The sequence below is a fragment of the Triturus cristatus genome, chromosome 2_1, assembly GCF_964204655.1.
Source record: "Triturus cristatus chromosome 2_1, aTriCri1.1, whole genome shotgun sequence".
NCBI classification, from domain to species: Eukaryota; Metazoa; Chordata; class Amphibia; order Caudata; family Salamandridae; genus Triturus; species Triturus cristatus.
Window position 1 is genome coordinate 505,560,927 of NC_140581.1, and position 22,091 is coordinate 505,583,017.

General features: G+C 41.5%; 1 protein-coding gene across 2 annotated transcripts in view; it reads left to right on the top strand.

Annotated features, from left to right (window-relative positions):
- The window catches only part of CCDC125 (coiled-coil domain containing 125), a 413,732-nt gene that overhangs the window by 201,210 nt on the left and 190,431 nt on the right, over positions 1 to 22,091 (top strand). For both annotated transcript variants that reach the window (XM_085632389.1, XM_085632387.1), the window contains exons 4-5: positions 16,335 to 16,421; positions 21,423 to 21,500. In XM_085632389.1, coding sequence (XP_085488515.1) covers positions 16,335 to 16,421; positions 21,423 to 21,500 — 165 coding nt within the window. The remainder of the gene's footprint in view (positions 1 to 16,334; positions 16,422 to 21,422; positions 21,501 to 22,091) is intronic.

The window sequence follows — 22,091 nt, forward strand, 5'->3', positions numbered from 1 at the left end:
TAAGCAAATTAACCTCCATCAGAGCCTTGAGAAACCATACAAGTGCAGTTCTGTGGGTAAGCATTTTTCAGGACCCAACCATAGCATCCAAGAACTGAACATTTCAGTAATCAACTCAAGGTAACATATGAATATTATGACTGCAACCATTAAGTACAATGAGAAGTGGATTGATCAGGCACTAAAGCTCTATGTGTCCCTATCCTGAATAATAATGTTTCACCTGTGTCCTTGCTGTGAAAAAAGAGGGGTCCCCTGCTACAAGATAACTAGCCTAAGGCAGGGAGAGTTTCAGAAAATTAATAAGAAATCTCAGGCAACTATTTACAGACATGGACAGGGTAAGGGGCACATACTAAGACAAATGGAGAGTCGTGTGTTTGTTCAAAAAATAGAAAAGTACTGTTTATTATTATTATAGATAGAAATCTCACTTTATTTATATACATATCTTTTCACAAAAATACACAGTTGTATTTGGTCTCCATTAAGATAAATGTGGTTCATTCATATAACACCCTCATACTCACACATACTAAAACCTTCATCTACTAGACACATCTCGCATATAAATAGTAAAGGTGAAATTAATTACAATCAAATGCTGTACAAAGAGATATTATTCTAATACAGAGATAGTCTCTGCACTTATGAGGCCTAGCCAATATTAAATATTTTTCTTTTTCTAAACGCGTTTCGGCTGGTGACCTCCTTCAGGAAACAACAAGATGAACAAAAGGGAATAATATCTGATGATATTTCATGTTCTTACTCCTGACGATAGATAAGACACTTATTGTATTCTTTATGTATCCACTCAAACTGGTAAAGCCCAAAAAAACTGTATGTCTTCAATAGAATGATGAAAGTCTGTGTATCATTGATTGTGTTCACAGAAAATTTGATAGTGATGAGATGAATAAATGTCCGACTAAACATTAAGTTCTCTAAGGTTTTGTCCGAAATCGAAATGCTTAACCCGATGTGAGTATCACATCTTACTCAGTGAGTGGATCTTTCGATGATGGCTACTAGTAATGTATGCCTCTAAGTGTTTAGACTTGTGACACTTGGAAGTCACTTGTGAAAGGTGGTACTTCGAGTCATTGTCCACTTGTGTCCTCTCGTGGCTCAGGTGCTTGTACAGTACCTAGAATACTCTCAAGAGAGCATCAACTTAGACAAAGTTTCCTGTCCACTGTCAATTGTTAAATGTAATTTCTCAACTGTTGCTGGAATTCTTGTTATGCGATACAGAGTTTCTGGAAGATAGTCTACTTAACTCACCATGTGGGCTTGGATACCACTGGATAGATATGGAAGATCAATCAAAAAGCATTATGATTCTGTTGGAACTGGTAGTGTGGTAAGCATTTCTTAATACCCCCTTCCATGCACTGAACCAATGCTATCTCCTGTTTCTTGAAGAACTGGTGTTCCTCTTGCTAGTACTTTGCTGCAGGACGTAGCCACAATATTCCACTGCAAATTAAATAACATATTATTATGTTTCTGCCTACACACCTTCAACTTTCTTTTAGATGCTGGCACTTGCTAGACTCAAACATTTTTAAATATTTTGTTCCCTTTGCAAAACAAAATGAGATGTTCAGCACCTCATTTTATATCAGAGGTTTCCCCCCTAGCTAATGAGAGGGAGATTCATGAAGATTCAAAATAAAATAGTTGAAGATACATGTGTAAATGGAAATGTGCAATATATTTTGAACTGATTTGATATTAAAATGTGCAAATTGTAGTATACAACCATATCTATTAGTACCAGGCCTCAAATTGTCTAAAGCAGCATAATTTTTATCATCAATTCTGTAAATTGATTGTGGCATTTGTACTAATTGAATAAAAAGACAAAGACTTTACTAAACATTTTTATGAAAAATGAAACCCTTAAAACTGATTTCATCCTTGTCTGAGCTTTGAGATCGTATTGTGATTTAGGATTTTTGTGAGATATATTATCTCGTAAATGGTTGCAAAGATCCTGTGCAGAGAAGTGAGAGGAAAACAATGAAAGAAATTGGGGATAAACCCTGTTGGTGTGAGACAGAGATGCTAAACCGTTTAATTTAAAACCCTGCTCCAGGACTAACGCACAGTGCTGTTGCATATAGATTCTGGTAGTTCAGGGTACCTCTTCACACAGACCAACACAATGTGATACTGTCATCTAGCAAAGATGTCTTTTAAGGCTTATTCTTTTTACTGCCACAGCTGGTTAGTGTTGAATTTTCAAGTGTACGGTAGAAAGACCTTTAATGTGTGTATTTTAATACTGGGCTAACAAGGTGTCAGTTACTTCTGTACATGATCGGATAGTAATACTAAAAAGTACAGAGCATGGCTGTTAATTTATATTTACTGCCAGCAGTGGGGGGTATGTCTTTCTTGATGTTAGAAACACATTTATATTTTACACAAGCATGGACTTCAAGCTGTTTCACACAGCAAGGCATGATGTTTAAAATAGATTTGTAAAATGATCCTAAAACCGAATTAATTACGTCTCATATTAGCAGTATTATTACAGAATTTAAACACCTAGTATTTAAAAGCTCTACAAGTAATTTTGTACACATAACGAAAAAGTTAAATGTCGATATTTTTAGACTAGTGTAGGCTGATCACGGACTATTTGTTAAAACGTATTGCTAAAAACAGCCATGCAGATTAGCAGCCATATGTTTTAGCAAAGTTGTTCTAACTTTGAACTGATCTCCATATAATCCGTGAAATATCACCCGTGTAGAATTGTTCTAAGAATCTTACTCCTCTGACATTTTCAACACCACATTAGTACTCAAAAATTATGAGTGGTCTATGGGACCATGTTATGTTACTGAATCGTAAATGAGCATATCTAAGTACAAACTCTGCTATCAGGAGTACAAGAGCTGTGGGTTCAAATTCCTCTTATGGCACTACCCTTAAAAAGATGTAATAGCTCTAGATCATATTTCACACAGGTTGATTATTCTTATGGTATAAGTGAAGAGTGATCAAGACAATTTATAATGAAGAAAATACATTTCAAAGTAGGCAACTTGCTATGCTTCTTGGTATCTTAGAGGCCTATAGCTCATCATAGATTTGGACTGTAAATACAACCTTCAAGATGGCTGCTTTATCCAGTACCAAGTTCCTAACTTTTATAGTACCCCCAAGACCAAATATCTTGCCAGAAGCTTAGTGCCCATCTTGCATCCCTTCAGTTACTAGGCATTGAGCAACAAAGAACTGTTTGGACGACTAACACCTTTCTGCAATTTATGCGTGGCTGCAAATCCTGGCTCTTCTAGGGATATCCTTGTGTAGGCTCTAAGTTATTAGGAAATACTGAATAATATGTTTTGTTAAAACAATTCCTTTGTGATGCTTCAAGTTGAATGTGAGTAAATGTGAATAGGCAAACATAAAAATGTGTTTTGTATGTGTGTAGTGATTTTGACGTGGCAAATCAGGGGCATTAAATAAATTACTGATTAATTATTTTAGGAAAATTCTCAGAGAATCATCTCTTAAACATGTAAAATAAATGGTAAAATAAGTAGTGAATTGCTTTCAAAGTCCATGCCTCTGGGTTTTTAAACGCCTGATCCTGTATCTGAGCCTTTGGGCCATTCATTTAGGTTTTACTCCACGGTAATACACTTGAAAAGAAAAGGTAGTGCAGTTTACATTGCTAAATGAGTGAATGCTCCTTTATCCCCATAAGATCGGAAACTGGTTGAGGTGCAATCAATTAACAGCTTCTCAATACAGTATGCCAGTTGCCTAATAATCGGCTAGCCAAAATACCTAGTCCTCTGCCTTCAAGTAGTCTTACACTCGTCACCTAAAAAAGGCACTGGGAACCTATGTACATCTTTCTGATATCTCTTCAGTGACTTTTGAAAACACTGTGGAAACATCCCTGTATTCCTTTGAAACAAGATAAAACACTAAAGTCCCTGAAGTTCTCTTTGCTCAAGAAATCAAAACCTACTCTACAGAATCCAAACATGGTATGGCTCTACAGGAGGTAGATGCCTTGCTGTCCAACGACCACCAGCTTTGTAGGATATCTTCAATAAAACAAAACCATATCCTCTTCAAACTAACCTTTTTGAAAATCTCTATGCCCCAATTCATTCAGTTAGAAAGTGACAAGAGAGCTGTTCTTTAATGTAAATTACTATTCTTTCATTTGATTAAGTCATTCTGACGGCCCCCAGCACCTTGAGACCCTTAGGGGTAAGTAGCTTTACAAATACTGGATTTCTTTTTATTCCTCTCTCAAATTGTTTTTGTTCTTCCTTTGTAAAACAGCATTTTGACATTCACTGTGGGAACTCTAATGCGCTTCTAACGTGCCCCTTTGTAGTGTAGTTCCTATAAACCTATATAGGACCTGCGCGTATAGACAACATACACTGTAGGAGTGGTGTCCGAACTGATTCCAGACACCCCCACCGGGTATGTTAGGCTGTGTACCAGCTAGCTCACAGTGCCACTAGAAACCCCTCTTACCAAGGAGAGAATAGCTCTTGGCAACTATTGAACATAACAACCCTGATCCCTCAGGATTGTGGAAACAGTGGGATACTTTTCGCTCAGTCACTCGTTCTCACTTTGTCTCAGAGAGATACACAGACTAAACGATGGGGACGTTTTCCAATAAGCATTTATTGAACTAGTGTAAAATAGGTTTGCTGAAGCAACCATTAGACAGAACAGATATAAATGATTAGATGCACTAACAGAGTAAAAGGATGGTAGATTTCTACTATTGTGCGAAATCAATGAATAGAGGCAAGTACATAAAATACATGACAGTAAAATGCGTACTCCTACGATACGACCCTAACTAGATGTACCTAAGTGTACCTAGCATGTATGTAGGTGTAAAGCCAAGAATCCCTCTAGGATAAAGTCAACCCCATTACCTGAAGTACCTGAGAGACTGTGGGACCCCGTCTTGGTCTCGAGATGGACACCCCGTGAGGGATGTCAGACCACTGCGAGCTGGAGTTTCTGCATGCAGGAACCTCAGCGTCTTGCGTCAATGTGTCAGCATGGAAGTCCTTTTCTCCTCTGACTACCTCACAAGATATGGTGTTTATATACCCAAGTGGTACCCTCAGGGGTTCTACCTTGCTGTGTCATGTCGGACTTAGGATGACTGAAGGAATGACCCTTATACATAGTTATTATGCAGGAGATGGTAGTCCTGCTGAGTTTCCAAGAATCCTCATGCATTATGGATGTGGCTAGCTATCAGGGAAAACCCTACGTCCTGTAAGCAGTATCGTAACTAGGTAAAAGGTCAGTCCCAAGAACCGGTATGTAGTGTAATGGTAGGGGAGAATATAGGTGAAAGGTTAGGTGACTACCTGAGCATATATTGGGGTACCTATATGAAACATAACACCTTGGTAAAAAGATAAATGGATACAATAGAGGAACACTATATCTCCTACTACCAGGAATGAGAATTAATTGATGAAGAGGAGCACGTTGATTGGGAGAAGTGTATGTTTTGAATAATAACATTAAACAGGTGGTAGCACAGATTTTGAATGATGTCAGTAAACATGAAGAGGCATTTATCTTAAATAATGAAAACTTGTGACTATAAAAGCAGAAATCTCTTTAGTGATAGAAAGTTAATAGTTGTAATAATTATGCTAGTGTAAGGGAATCTTGATTTAAACAACAAGAAATACAACGAGTAAATAGGTGGATGCACTCAAACCTTTTTATGGAGATTCAGCTTTCCTGTGAAATATAAATGCACCTTTTTTGGTAAGGAATCAATCCTGTTTTCTACCAGGAGAAGATGTATAATTTTAATTACTTCAAGAATTGTATCTGGCGTGAGGGAGAAATTTTGTTATTGGTAAAGTAAAAACTTTGATATCAAAGTCAATTAAGACATTGGGAATTGTCAAATGAATGTCAATGAATAAGCATGTCTACCAACAAATAACTGTTTTTTTGGAAAATATAAATAGGATTGGGTGAGGGCTCTTTAGTGTTTCACAAGGATGATACTGATTAGAATATGAATGGGAGTATATCTGTGCTATTAATGTAGGTTGGAAATCACAGTGTAAATACACAGATCCTATGTAATTCTCTCTCTAAGAAACTGAATAGATGATGATGAATTACTGTTGCATCTTGGACTATAAAGATTTGTATGTATTTTACATAAAGATAAACTGAAAACAAAATTAACTTACAAAAATTGACAGTATATTGTGAAGTTTGAGATTTAAAACAATATGTTTGATGGATTCTGATGCTAATACCCCAGATTCCTCCCTGAGAGCGTGACGCGGTTTGGAATAACTGAAACTCAATGCACATGTTCTTGATTGGGGAACATAAGGGTAAGGATTTGAGAAACACCAAAACGTCTTCAGTGGTTGTAAAGCAACTTTGCATGTATTGGTAATTCTTGTTACATCTACTTGCACACACCCTGCCAGTATCGTGTAGATAAAGGACATAGGAAATAGTTATAACCACTTCCAGCCACAATCGCCACTCCAGTGCAGAACGTATCAAGTTCTTAGTAAGGAAGTGCCAGTAATGGGTCAAGAGTACCAGTAAACCTGAAGGGCCGAAGGACTAGGAGGCATATGAGTCAAGGTGCGGCAGCTATGAAGTCACGGGAATGTTAGAGGAAGATACACCAGCGGAACACGCCAGCCCGGTAGGTTCAGAGTGTAACTAGTGCAGTTAGTACAGTCAGACCATAGATGCAGGAGCAAGTGAGCCAAACAAGGTAGGCAACTGCAAAGTGGGGAGGAAACAAGAGAAGGAAGAAGGAAAAAGAACATAGGTGCAGACAGTGAGGAAACGGGGGTGAGAGCGGCAAGTCAGAGAGCCATAAAACTAAGCAGTTGTGAAGCAAATGACCATTCTTCCTGATAGTTCTTTAATTCACCTAGAAGGTCCCGTCTTCCCTCAGGGCTTCTGTCTGATTCTCTCTTCATGACCTTGATGATGACCTGATACCTATGTTTCCTAGATGCCTCTGACCAGCCCACCAGATCCTCTAATCTCACGTCTTCCCATCTTTTCCTGTCCTGTGTGAGTCCTGCTGTGCTCTTGTTGGTCTAGTTCCTCCTGATACCCCTAATCCTGACATATATTACCTGATCTTAAAGCAATATATCAGAAACACAAGAGAAATAATAATATTCAATAAAATTGTTAGGTGTCTAGATACACTTCTTGAGAGGCCAACCATTTTTGAGCCTGCGCATAATGGTTGTTAAAACATGATGGTGGAAGAGGTTACAGAAGGGACTTTTGTCACATTTTACATCACTGTAATCAGTTTTGCAAAAGAGAAATAAATGTTATTTTTCAAAACTAACAAAAAAATTGTCATTATCTATAATTGAGTTGAAAGGGTGAAAGGCCCATAACTATTTCTGTGCAGCCAGAAGGGGCATACTGTTTTTTGATTTTGCTCTAATTTCTTGATTATTGCTCCATGACTTAAGCTTGAGGGCGCATTTACCTATTAAACTTCAGCAGGAGATGGAGGAGCCTCGTGTTAGTCTGCATGGCATCTTTAAAACGCTGGGTTTTGAGAGACAAATCTAGATGTTTTAGCTTCCGAAATTAAGGTTAGTGCCATTTTGAAAATCCACTTCCATATTTGTAGAAATCTTAGTGACAAGCCATGTCGTAGGTATAGGAACAATCCAAGAGGTGGCAGGTCTTTTCTTGTCAGGAGGTTCACGAAGATGTCGAATAGTTTCTGCCCCTATCAGGCTTGAAACCTGATTGCAAGTCGTACAGTAAACAAAGCAGACATACTTTAGAGTTGGTGGATTACCTCAGTTTTCAATATCATGTATTGGATGGAATATTTAAAATCTGCATATGATTGTATAGGTCCCTGAGGTCATCGGCGAAGATTGGTAGTTATGACATTTTAGTGTTCTGGGCATTATGCCCTTCATTTGGAAGGTATTTAGAACTTTGTTGTTGTGTTTTTTTTAAAAAAGAAATTGTATTCATTTTCCTCAGGTTATGATACTCTTGTTTGTACAGCATGATGGTATTTATGCACATGGTAGCAGCTTAATTTTTACAATTATACATTATTCTTGTCATGTAACGGTGCATACACTCATACAGTATTCAGGACCGGACCTGACTTAGCTTAAGCCAGGCGACCATTGGATAGCTATCCTGCTAGTACGTCAAAGTATTTAATATGCGTGATATTGATGAAAAAACACATTTCAATAACAGAGCTTTCCTCCTACCTCCCCTGCTGATAGGTGCAAAAAGGACAAGTTTGTGCTGACTGCTTATTGCATGCCAGGCTGACTTTGTAGACACATGGGTATGAGTCTTGGAAGGAGCCATATATTTAGTGTTTACTTTGTTTCAATGTATAAGTCACGAGGGAACTACTGTGTGCAGCGCTATCCTTGGAGGATGAGTACATCAGAAGCTTTGAATGATTCTAATAGGGCATCCCAGCTTATGGCTAGAGGCTTCTTCTGAATCCCTCTGAGTTCTTCTCTGCGAATAGCTACACTTTCCGATAAACCCCATTTTTCGACTTCTTCCTTACAATATTGTATCTTAGAGGGTGATGATGATTTCCATCTCCTTGTGATACCTCTTTTCGCTAGTGTAAGAGCTAGATCTGCAAATTTGGCCTGTACCTCGTATCCCTATCACCGCCGGTATAGACCTAGTATGCACATTTCTATTATTTGCCAACCCATGTCTCTCACCATCTCATCCAGGGTAGCAATTATCTTTCCCCAGTATTCTTGTAGTCCATTGCAAGACCATATAATGTGGATGAGATCTGCGTCTTGTTCAGTACATATGGGACAGGATGCCGTAACACTAGGGTAGATAGAGTGTAACTTGTGCGGTGTTAGGTTTGCCCTTTGAGTTATCATGTATTGGATACATTTAAATTGTGTATTACGAGATACTTGTTTGGGATATTCCAATATTGTTTTCAACTCTTTGTCTGAGTGGTTTGTTGACATCTTTTTTCCCACTTGGTACGTGTTAGGGTCAAACGGGATGGTTGATGAGTGCATATCCCACGGTCGAACCACCGGGTTAGATGCCTACCCTTTCCCAGGAGGTATATTAAATTAACTATTTTGTATGTAGTGGGTTCCAATCTTCGGGGTGCCCAGTGCTTCTTAATGTGTCGTACCAGACTGGCGTGAATTAAAAATAGTGCTCCTGTGACCCCTTGTTCGTTTGTGAAATCTGTGTGTGATAGCAACATCCCCTCTCCAAAGAGGTCTCCCACTGTGGTAACTCCTGCCTCTGTCTAGAGATCCAGCTAGTGATTAGTGAAGGTTCCCGTGTTGGTGGGAATGCCATAAAGTGGTATGTTGGGAGCATATTTTGGGGTGTTAATTGTATATTTTTATGCTTGTTTCCTATAAGCGATCGCAGATCTGAGAAGCGTTTGAGCAGAACCGTACTACTCGGACATAGCAACCTGCGCAGTGTACCCTGTGTGATCATTTGGTTTGTGTAGACTATCGCTTGTAAGTTTCGGCCTGCTAACCAGTATGAGAGCCACTGCAGTTGTGATCGCCAGGCAGTATGCATAAAAATCAGGTGCTCCCATCCCTCCGGTATCTGACAGGAGTTGCAGCTTAAAAGCTGATACGTTGGCGTTCTGTACCCCATATTAGGTTGGTTAATAACGTATTCAGTGTTTTGAAGATGACTTTGGGAATCAATACTAATAGGTTAATATAAAAATAGAGGAAGGCGCGGGAGCATTACCATTTTCGATATTGCTGGTCTTTCCGCAACTGAGAGGGGTAGGGACGTCCAAAAGGTAATTTGAGACCTTAGTGAACCTATTGCTTTTTGCAAGTTCCCAACGATGAGGCCCTGCTGATTTCTGTATACGTGTATCCCTAAATACCAGAATGTGGTGTGGGCTATTGTTATAAGTCGGTTTCCGTAGGGGATAGTTTGGCTATCGATTTCGTTTCCAAAGGGAAATGGATATGATTATTCGTAATTTATGGCCAATCCCGCAATGGATTAAAATTGTGTAAAGATTTGCGCTACAGTGTCTAAATTGTCCTGCAGTCTTCTGGTGTGAATTACAATATCGTCTGCGTAAAGTGATAGAGCGTGGTGGGTGCTGTTAATTGTGATATTCCAGCCATTGGACACCGAGTGTATTCTGTGGGCTAAAGGTTCGAGTGCAAGCACAAATAACATGGGCGATAGGGGGCAGCCTTTTCTGGTACCCCTTTATGTTTGCTATATTTGTGATCTGTGCAATACAGTGCGTACCCTGGCCATCGGGAGGTGGTAAAGTATTTGGATCCATTGTGTGTATTCTTCGGCTATCCCAAATTTCTGCAGGGCGGTCAGCATGTACTCCCAACTTAGTGTATCGGATTCCTGGGAGATATCTAGTGAAATACATCCCACCTCTGGTGTGGTATTTAGAATGTTGTTGATGTCTGTAAAAACGTTGTTAATGTATATTTACTATCCACTGATCATAAAGTTAGCCACTATAGTAGTGTTGGAAATGGACATTTCAAGGGTGCTTTCCCTCAACTTTTAGTTTTTCTCCTTCCCAGTTTTCCGCTGATATGGATGCTAGCCTTAGAATTCTGAGCGCGTTTGACACTGCCATTCAGTGCCGAAGTGCTGTGCTCGTCATATACATACTGGTGATTGGTGTATATATGATTGGCTGATGGAAGTTAGCTGCAAGCCCCTTGTCAAGGGGTAACACATATACGTAGGGCATGTATCTCGATGCTCCTCTCTGGCCCTGCAGCACTGGTTGTGCTATTCACGGTGGTAGCTCATCAATAGTGCTACAGGGGCATGTGTGAACAGGTTACTGTTACTCGGCTTGGCACTTAGAAAGCTGCATGCCAAGGTACTGCATGTCTCTGCTATATCGGAGTTCTCGTTGGTGGCAGGGAAGAGGTAGACCATGTGCTCTTGTGCGTTATATGCAAGGGTCGTGAATAGGACTGAATGGTGTGTTCAGTACGACGAGGCCTGATTCTCGTATTGGATTAGCATGGGGGAATGTAGGAAAAGGCTATTGAGTAGTATTTCCTACGGGCAAAAAAATAGCAAAGTGTTTGAAATCGATGAGTTTGTAATGGCGACTCCTCTCAGATAGTGCGAGTGGATCCGACATTACGTATATTGAAATGTCACTTATGTCACTTTGGTAAAGTGGGCGTTTTGATACTCGTGGCTCTGTGTGCCTGTTGGCCTGTCTCCAATTCACATCTGGCTGCTGGGGGGACATCTACATCTGTACATTCCTGATAAAAAGCCATAAACTAGGGGCTCAAGAGAAACTGGAGAACTCTGACTCTGAGGGGACTTTCGCGGACGGTTAGCTCCTGCAATCCAAGGGGAAGGGTCTTGGCCCCACTTAAGATAGTGATCAAACCTCCCGGAGAAGGATAGCAGACAGGCCAAATTTTAGAGAGGGCTTGGGCATTCTAAAAGTGGCTTTTTGAACTGATTGTTTCTTCAAAGGTTATTGTGGCTCTGGCCTCCCGTAGAGATGCTTTTGGATTTAGAACCATACTACGCCGGTTCGATGCTGGGACATCGACACGAGTAATCTTTAGGGCTGGAGAGACTGCAACAGGACTATCCGCAGACTTGTGGTGGCCTGGAGCTTGTTGTGCTCCAGGAAGGGGACTATCACTTGGGAACTATCATTTCCATATTTCTACGAGATTGTAAGGACCATGCAGATCGTGGCAGAAACGGGTAGAAGAGATCATCATTTGGGACAAGGACCACCCTGATGTACGCCGTCATCACACTGTGTAGAGGAGTGTGCTCGGTAAAGATCAGCAGCCACCTGAGGTGTTGGGAGGTGAGGAGTTCGAGGAGTGTGGGGGGCGCTTGCTAAGTCCGAGAGACCTGTGCTTGCAACCATGGAACCTGTGCTAGCTTTCATTCCAGAGCATGTGATGACCGAGGGGTGTTGGAGGACCTGAGCTGGGAACTGAGACTGTCTTCGACCTCCAGATGGGGAGGACGACAGTACCAGACATTGCGGCCTCCGTCCGAGGTTGCTGGCTCCCTCTCCGTGGACCCACCCCACAAGGCACTTTTCTTGTGGAGAATATTGGGACCAAGGGGTTTCGTTGTGCCTTGTGGGCACCTGCGGCTGGCTGTCGAGAGCTACGTCAGCTCGCACCTCCGCCTGAGGGGAAACATTTCTCCAGATTTGGAAGCGCGTCAGCTTCCTGGGTCACTGCCTTATATCTATGGAGGGGGATTGCGATCGCAGGAGCCTCCGGGGGCCTAGAGAGCTAATCAGGATAATCAGATAATCAGAAAGTAAGTAACCGTTACTTTCGTTTTAGGTGGTTCCGACAATCTAGTCAACGTGGACCCAGCAGGGGAAGCGTGTATCGTTGGATGGTTTAGTTGATTGAGTGAGGGGCTGGGTCATGGGGCGTAGTCAGAGACCTGTGATTGCTTCACCATTGCAAATGTTGGGGGTATGCAATTCTGGGGAATGTCGTATTGGATGAATATCTCTGATTACAGCATATATGTTCATGCCGTTCAGCTGCTAATGGAAAGTTCGACAATTGCATATAACTGCAAAGTGTATATACAATGCGTATACCTGTTTGATTTCAGTGTGTATACAAAGACCAGTGTTTTATGCATACGGTGTGGAGTCTTTTTGTGGCGTATGCAGTGTGTTGCAAGGGTGGTGTTTTGCCAATACTTTACCCTTGGGCCCTGAGGGCAAGCCTGCCTGCTCAGTTCCAACCTAACCAAGGGTGAGCACAGGTTATCGGACACGTGTAACGTACTCTTCCTATCTAGAGTGGTGGATACCGACTGGCTTCGATGCGTCCCAGCCACCCGGAAAATACTGGGTCTAACAGGTTATTGTTTTTATTCCAGAAGCAGTATTCCTTATCTGGATAGGGGGCATTAATGTAAAGATGAAAAGCATGTGTGCAGAATGGGTACTTGCATGAAGGAAGGAAGGTGGTTCTGGGTTGATGATGAATGTGGCTCAGATTTTTTTTCTCTCTCACAAGGAAAAAGTTCAGGGGGACGTCTCAGTGTAAGGCTGAAGCAGGGACATTTTTCAGGATCTATATATCTATTCGTTGGTTGTGAACAGTCAGTCACTTGGGTACATAGTAGTGTTGTGGTATGATCTGGTACGTATAGTATAGCTTTTTTGCCCATCTAACAGCATTGTGATATATTCTCTAGTAAATCTTACCTCATACCCTATTAGTGTCAAGTTTGGATTATTTCCATTTCCATTCCAGATTACTTTGGGCTTCATGGTTCCTACTTTCTAGTCAGACAGTTGGTTGTTCACTTTAGTAACTTTTTTTATTTTTCCAATTGTATCCAGGGGTATGGGGTGAAGTTGTAAAGAGTTACTGTACTGTTGCACACAGTTGATCAGGGTTGACTTTATTTCCGCTGAGGCATACATCTGGTACAACATCTCAGAATCTGAGCTGTGTTGGGTTCCAAGTTGTTATTCTTCAGATTGTAGGTGGTGCCAAGTCCAGTGTGCGACAGAATTTCTGGTTGGTGGTGTTTATGAGTAGCTAGAAACCCAGGTGACATATTTGGCTCAAAATGCAATGCTAGGGGTTTCTGTTCCTCTATTTACTGTTCCACCTGCTTGGCATGTAGATGCGAGGATCCAATGTTCTTACATGTTTGAAACAAATATCTAAGTCATACATTTAATACCCTTTGGCTGTGCATAGACAGTTTTCTGCCAAAATGTACCACTGTCCATTTGGATGACTACATCATTGCTTGTAGCTGAAGCAATGTAGATTTGTTCTGGTATGAGTGCTTTTTTACTTCAAATCTTTTTATTGAAAATAGTCTAGGAAACATACACACACATTGCAGTCATCAACGTAAATAGGACATCCAACATCTGCAGATTGTAATAGTATCTATAAAATCAAGGCAACAGAAGTATAGGTGTTAATAGACCTTAAACAAAGCTGTATAAAATGCGTAGCCATGAAGTCTTTTAGGCGTTGGATCAGCAAAGCAACAGAGCAATATCGCAAACAAGGGTGTGACAGAATTCACACTTGTTATAAAGAATAACAAACCCAGAATAAAAAGGAAAGAAAAATACAACAGATTAGAAAATCAAACATAGGTTGAGGTTACAGCAATTTAAAGTATGTTTGGTCCAAGGAAAGATATCGGTGTCAGGATACCTTGGGAGAAAACTTTGGAGATTATATATAAGGATCTGGGTAAAGGGTGACGATGAGAGTACGGGAAAGAATCCACCCCCCCCCCTCTTCCCCCTCCCCCACTCTATGGGATTAGACCTTAATTCCCAGGGGAGGTATGCTCGAACAATTGAAGAGCTCTAAGCCAGGGAGGTATGAAGCAAGAGTGTTTCATTCTGAAAAAATAATCTATTAGGAGCTGTCAGTTGTGCGCAAATGTGTTCTCAGTATGAGCTACCCTGTGGGATAAGAGCTCCATGGCCATGATGTGCCAAAGGTGTGTAAACCACTATACGATTGGTGGAGCAAAGGGTTTCTTCCAGTGGAGTGCAAGTAATTGTTTGGCCACACCTAACATTGGGGCTATAAGGTACAAATTTGAATGCAACATTGCTGTCATTGTTAGAGGGTGTATGCCCAGTATGATAGTATTATAGAAGTTCGGGATAGGGAAGCCTACAACTCCTTTAATATGATTCAAGACCTCATTCCAATATAGTGTAAGTAAGGGACAGGACCGCCAGATAAGAAAGAATTCACCAGATGATGATTGGCATTGCCAGCAGTGAGGTGAGGAAGTGGGAAACATTCTCCGTAGGTGCATCGGGGTATAATACCACCTAATCATTAATTTGTAGGCTGTTGCGCACTAAGAAATTCTACTGTATATCTTGGGGATGTCACACCAAAGATGCTCCCATTGTTTCTGGGAAATTCCTTCTGTAGAGTCAAAATGCCATTGTGGCTTGTAGTTGTGTGGATGCACAGGGGTTGAGTGTTGAAGTACCTGATAGGTGTGCAAAATCAGGCCTCATGTCCCATCAAAACATCTAAACAGCATTTCAAAGGGTGCTGTGTTGTCGTGTGGCCCCTTGTGAATTGAAAGGTCAAAGAATCCAGTGCCGCAATTGGTAATACTGCTGTCGGACAGCTTTGGGGAGTGTAAAGTCCTCTTTGCATTGAAGAAAAATCTTAACCAAAGCCCCTATAAAAAGGGCCTGGAATGTGTGGCAGTCTCCCTCTCTCCAGGCAGGGAAGGAGTGAGGTTATAAAGCCGGGGGAAAGTCTGGGTTGTGGGTCAAGGGTGTATTCGGAGATGAGAACGTAGTAAGACCCCTTTTAGTTGCTATCCTATCTCAGATCTTGAGAAACATCTTAGTAGGAGCACGGTCTGTATGGATCAGTGTTTTTCGATTTTGTGGACAACCCATTCCGATATATAGCGTAAGTGTACCATCCAATAGTATTCAAGGAGGGTGGAACATGACAAATCCCCCGCTCCCCCATCTCTGGTGAGCATGAGGATTGTGTTAGAAAATCTTGGGCGTTTTCCGCCCCAGATAAAGATATGTAGGTTGCGTTGGAGGTGGAGGATTGCATCTTTGGGGATGAGGGTGGGCGGTGTCTGAAATAGGTAAAGGATTTTCGGTAAGATGGACATTTTAACCACGTTAAGACGGCCTAACCAAGACACCTGAAGCGGTTTCCATCTGCGTAGGTCCTTTAGAATTGACCTCCAATATTCGACCAAATAGTATGAGTCCAGGCTATCAAGGATGGGGTTAAATTCAAGCTCAGATATCGGAGTGAGCGCGGTGCCCACTGAAAGAGGGCGAGGGACTGCAAATTGACTAGATCCTGTTGAGAAATTGTCAAATTCAGTGTCTGGATTTTGTCCTTGTTCATTTTAAAACCAGAGACTTTCTGAAAGGATGTGAGGGAGTTCACTAAAGCTAGGAGGGAAGATTCAGGTTGGGTTAGAATAAGCAATAGGTCATCAGCAGAAAGAGCAATTTTGTGCTTGCGTCCACGAAAAGGGATGCCCACGGTGGTTTTCGGCCAGCGAATAGCTAATGCCAGTGGTTCAACCGCCAGGGCAAAAAGCAGAGGTGAGAGCGGGCAGCTCTGTCTAGTGCTTCTTGCCAGGTGGATAGGTTGGGAGAGTTGCCTGTTAACCGAGATCTAATGAGTGTTTTTAACATGTCACATTTATTATTGCAGTAAAATCTACCAGATTTGCCAAAATATCCATTTCTCTTTTTGCTTTACGTAAAGGAAGTCGATGTTTTACGAACTGAGCTTGAAGCCACTCAGAGACAAATGGAAGGAAAGGATGAAGCCCTTAAAATCTTGCAAGGCCTGGTAAGATTATTTTTTGCATGTTCCCAAAGTTCTCCACAAACAGTCAGTTTTTCATTCATGCTGAGCTCTGATGGACACAGCCTTTTATATTTTATGATCTATTTATCACAAATTGCTTTTTAGAAATATCAGATGTTCACAAATGCTGAGGCTTAGGAAGCGCTATTTGGTCTATCACACAATCCATCTTCTTTCGAGAAAGACTGAAAATCATGTGGAAGTTGCCACAGTGAACTAAGATAGAAGGTGTCTAGACGTGACATAGGAGAGATCTACTGTCCCCTCTTATCTTTCCATTTGGGTGCCACACTTTAATGTAGGTTCTGGTGGTTTAGTGAACAAATGCACTCACTCTGTGAACTTGTGTTTGACACCCTGGTCTCACAGGTTTGAATCACAATGATCCATCTGCCTTTCACTCATGCAAGGTTTATTAAAATGAGTACAGTTGATGTGGGTAGGACTAATCTTCTGTTTTCTGTTCAGTCACTTCCATTGTCTTCTTTTCCATCACTTACTGCCCCCTATGCCTAAAATGCATGAGTGTGGCCTGGACTGCACCCAATTACAGTTGCAACCTGTCTGAATGGGTAATAATTTTTCCTGCTCAATAGTTCTTCTCTTTCTGAGGTGCCAACTTGTGGCATCTCTAAAAATGGCATACCTTTCTTTTTCCCTAATGTCTGATCTGTTTGGCACCCCACTAGCCAACTCTCTGTCCTCAGAGTAAACTCCATTGAAATCTTTTAGTTAGCACACTTTCTCCCATCCTGTAGCCTGTTCTTATCAATGTTCACTGCTCTTGTGCTTGTCTAAAGGTCTATGCAGACAAACCCTTCTTGTCCAAGACACAGAAGGATGAGGGGATGGAAACAAAGCATTGATCAAGTAGAGCGGTTGACTGACTAGTATGTCATTGAGGCTCTAATAATAAAAGTTGCGTAGGTCTAGAACATAGAGGTTAAAAGGAGACCATTAATGGAGAATCCGCCTCTTAAATGATGGTGTTTCAGTTTGTCATGACGATAATGGAGAGTTTGCTTGTAGTACCACTTGTGGATTCTCTGAGGCTGTTCGTGTGGAGGAGATGACTGAGGGTTATTGCTGATTCCAGACACATAGTTAGACGGTGTAATGCTACTCACCACTAAGGCCTGGCAGCCACAGGGGTGTGTTATTGGCCACCAAGATGACCATACATCTCTAACAGTGCTCCTCTGCCATTGTCACATGCCATGTACTGGTCAGCTAGAGGGCATAGAACCAAAGATTTAGGTGAACTACGAAGGACTAAAGAGAAGACATCCCCACACTCAACCATAATATTGACAATTTCACTACCCGTAATAGGTTTAGGACTGTCATGTTTCCTTGTCTAACTAAAGGAGAACCCCAGCCTAACAGTGTTTTTTGAGACTCACTGAGTCCATATATTTATTGCATGTAACCATCCCAACAAGTCAATTTGCCAGTGAGGTATTGTTGTGAACTCCTGTATCAGCACTGGCAGTATTAGCTGGGTCACGTTGTTTCCCGACTTCCTTCTCAGACAGCCATATTGAAATCTGGACACTGAGTAATCTACCCTTACAGTATAGCCAGTCATGGAAAGAAGGGAGGGGTCTCAAAATAAAGGTGGCAGGCCAGAGACCGGACCAAATCCCCTTCTGGGGAATTCAGTCACTTCCTGAATACCCAATAGGCGTTGTAAGCAAGAAACTCTATGAGAGGAGCTTACCTTTCTTTCCCATATTTAAATCCACTATTCTGGGGCGGAGCCAGCTAGGGTTAGGAAATCTAACTACATCTTTTTGGGGATCTTGCGAGAGCTCTGCTCTTTTACCTTCTGCTAGAGTGCCAAAGGAACTGAAATAGATAGGGAGCCAAGAACGTGAAGACAAGCATCTCACCTATTTGCTGGAATTTCTCTATCATCAATAAAAATAATTTTTTAACAGAAGGTGTTCGTGGATTACCTCTTAAACCCTGTACAGGATTGGAATATAGTATACTCGCCTTGTGACTATAGGGATTGACTTTTCCATGTTATAATGAACAAAGGTCCAATACATTCTTTTTGAATTTTCTGCAACTATTAGGGTGTGCTGTATTAGCTTCTTTCTTTAAGCATCCAGAGACGTCAATGTGCTACAAAATCCTCTATGGGCCACCCTAGTGGCCCGCAGAGAGTACCCCTCCATCCTTATTGTGATACACTTTCAAAGTGGCCTTCTAATCATGTAACGTGGTGGTGGGCCCTGGGACCTCATTTTGATTTATAGGCTACCCGGCATGGCGAGGGTGCGGAGGAGCATATTGAGAGGCTGTAGGTACAGGTCTGCAAGTAAGCACTTTTGGATCATTGGACCCTCCTCCGGCTCTTATCTAAGTCATAGGCCCACACCAAATTGTGGTGCCGTGGGAATGGACAACGCACAGGTGAACTGTTTTAAAGCACATGTATATGTCACCTTCCACGCCTCCAAATAGAGGCGATTCGTGCTAGCTGTCAGACTGACAGTATTTTGAAGCCCTGTTGGGTCCTGACAATGAAATAGCTGACAAGAGGAGCAAGTGAGATTGGGATTTTTTCACTCCTCCAAAGCTACAGCAAAGAACAAGGTTAGCACAAGTGAGCCAAGTCCCTTAAGGTAGATACTGATATTTTTGGAAGTGAAACGATCCTTCTGCATTCCATGAAAATTTTGAGCAGACATCTGACAAAGTTTAGGCTGCCATTTAAGCTGTGGAGAGGAAGTGATGGTGTGACAGAATCTCCTTTATCAGAAATGGTGAAGGTTAAATATTGTGCTGTCGTAGGGTTGGTAAGCCTGGAATAAAACTAAGATCTTAGACAACACACAACGAGGAACTCAACTTCGAGTGTTGGGAGTCCCATTGGAGGGGAGCTCTTAAATTCCATGCTGTAGATGATCTTATGAGAACTCATAGTACACGACGAAGGGTTTGACTTCCCCATATTTGAGAAGAAAAACGTGTCTGCTAAAAGATATTTTGAGTGAATACGAAGGAAAAAATAAGAAAAAAACTAAAAAGCCCTGGCATGGTGTAATGTCCGAAGATATATCAGCTACTCTACAGGCTTGAGTCAAGCCTCCCACGTTTGCTAGTTCAGAGCTTTGACATTTGTGGAGGGTTGATGTGCTGCTGACGAGGACAGAGCAGAAGAGGAAAGGTTACCTAACAAGTGTGTGTGAGCGACTTAGGCTGTGAGAATAGGGGTAAAATAAAGATTTGTGTCCCAAATGTTTGAACTTACCAGTTTTTCTGCACAGCCATGGCTATATTTTCTGTATATTAAGTCCTACTGCAACAGAGGTTGTTTATATTCTTCTTGACCCTGACACCCAACCATATTGCGTGCGTTGTTCTTTGGGAATATGCACAATGCGGGGTCTTCTTGTCCAACAAACCCGAAAGGAGACACTTGCATTCAACACGTGAAGTATGTTAAGTCCCTTACTATATCTAACGCATGGAACAGGAAGTTTGCCTGTGTATCTTTATTCTGTCTGGTACTAGGGGATGGTTTGTTTTATGAACAGGGACCACACTGTTGATGGTATAAACTGGTAAGAGATATATGAATCATCTGGCTAAATCCTCTGTATCTGTTCAGGTGCATCTGTGGATGACAGTTTTCTGCTTATTTGAGTCTTATTTTATGGGAGTCAGTGTTTTGGTGCAGCGGTATTTTTTGGGTGCCAGTGTGGTTATTGGGTTTAGGATTGGCAATGCAAGTGGGGGCTGATCTTACGAGATGTGATTGGCCTTACACAGCTGGCAGGCTTCTGTGCACTTCAGACTTACATTGAAAAGGTACTGGAGATCTTTGAGGGGGGCCCAGACAGGCAGGAAGGGGATTCAGAGGCAATGTGTGTATGCTAAGGTTAGAGGTTTTGAGGCATTTTTGTCTTTATTTACTAAATGGACTATTGCGGCACCTTGTTCGTTGGTCGGATATATAGTAGTGGCAGCAAGGATGATTGTTTAACTTGTGCACCAAAAGCAGTGCTCTTGACCACTTGTTTGCCTACAGAACTTCTTTATTTGGTCTGTTGCCCTGGCAACAGTTTGTATTCCGCCCTCTCTTGCAGGTGTGCCTCGCTGACTGAATCATTGATGGGCACATGTACTGAAAGAGACCATATAGGGAGACTGTTTTATGGGAGGCACAGATGTCTTGTTTTACAGGTATATGTGCCCAACCCCCCTTCTGTACAAATATGACTTGCAGCAAGAGTATTTACAAATAGGGTCGCTAATGGGATGGAAAGCAGTAAAAAAGTGAAAAAACAAGAAGAAAGCATCAATTACAGTCAATGGGGCTTTTATTTATAAACTGTTCCAAGAAAAGCTTACAAAATCCTGTGGAATAATAGAGATATCTTCTCAAAGACCATCCAGCCTTTTTTGTCTGGATTGGGTTGGGTGGGCAGGCTGGGCCACGTGTGAACTACACTGACTTGAATTGGAGCCTACTGTCAAAAAGTACCTAGTAGAAGCATCAGCGTAGAAGCATCATCGTAGATAACTTGCCATGAGGAAAAAAGCTACAGGTGGGGAATGATGCTTTTGGAGGTCGAAGCTGGATATTTAGCTACAAGTTCCTCACATTGGATATCCCCCTGTCATTTCTCAGATTTGCCCCAGCGAGTTTAGGTGACACATGTTTGTGCATCATGGTGGGTGGTTGTTCTGAATAGTCCCTTAAGTGATGGATATTCATGGTGGAGGCTGAATTATGTTGCAAAGTCTCTATCATCAAAGGGTCTTCGTTATGCTCACCGAGCTCATGGTCACTTAGGCACTTAACTGCAAGACAGGCTCATGGACTCGAAATGTGTTAGCTGCATTTTTAAGATGTGACGTTGCTGCTGTTTCCAATTGAAGCACTGTGATTTCAAAAGCTACTTTTTATTAATTGTAATGTTGCCCTTAATGAAAAAATATACTAACAGTGGCGTTCACTATTTACAGGCAATGTTTGATAAAGCCACAAGCCATACAAAATGTATGTTCCAGAAAACTGAAGACGAAAGAAGAGCCATAGAAAAGGTACGTTTTCAAATTCCCTTTTCTGTGTGTTTTAAGTTGGAAAGCTGTGAATACAAAGAGGCAAGTTGTCTTTGCGCTGTGTGGATATTTTTTATTTTTTTATTTAGCAATTTCATTCTTGCAGGACCTTTTGTGTAACACAGACAATCTTATCCGTAAATGTTTTGTCTTGCATAAAAGACCCTGCAAGACTGAAACTGCCAGTTATACTCTTACCGATTTAGGAAATGGATCTTAAGTGCTAGCGTGCCTACCGTGCAAGACATAGTGTACAGAGATATTTCTTAATCAGTCCACATCTTTATGCAAATAGCAAGTGACAAAAAATAAGCAGTTTTTTTAACAGAGTTTTATATAGCACAAACTTGACCTGAATCGGGTATCAGAGCGCTTTACATAGCACCAGTTGCGTTACATGCGGAGACAGTCCTTCTTTTTTTGGTTAGGCACAGGAGATGAAGTGATTTGCCCAGAATCACAGGATGTACAGCGTCGTTGCCGATACTCGAACCCAGTTACCCAGATTCGAGGACGACCGCCCTAGCCGTTAGGCAAACTCCTCTCCCCTTAATTTGTGGTTCTCCATGGTTA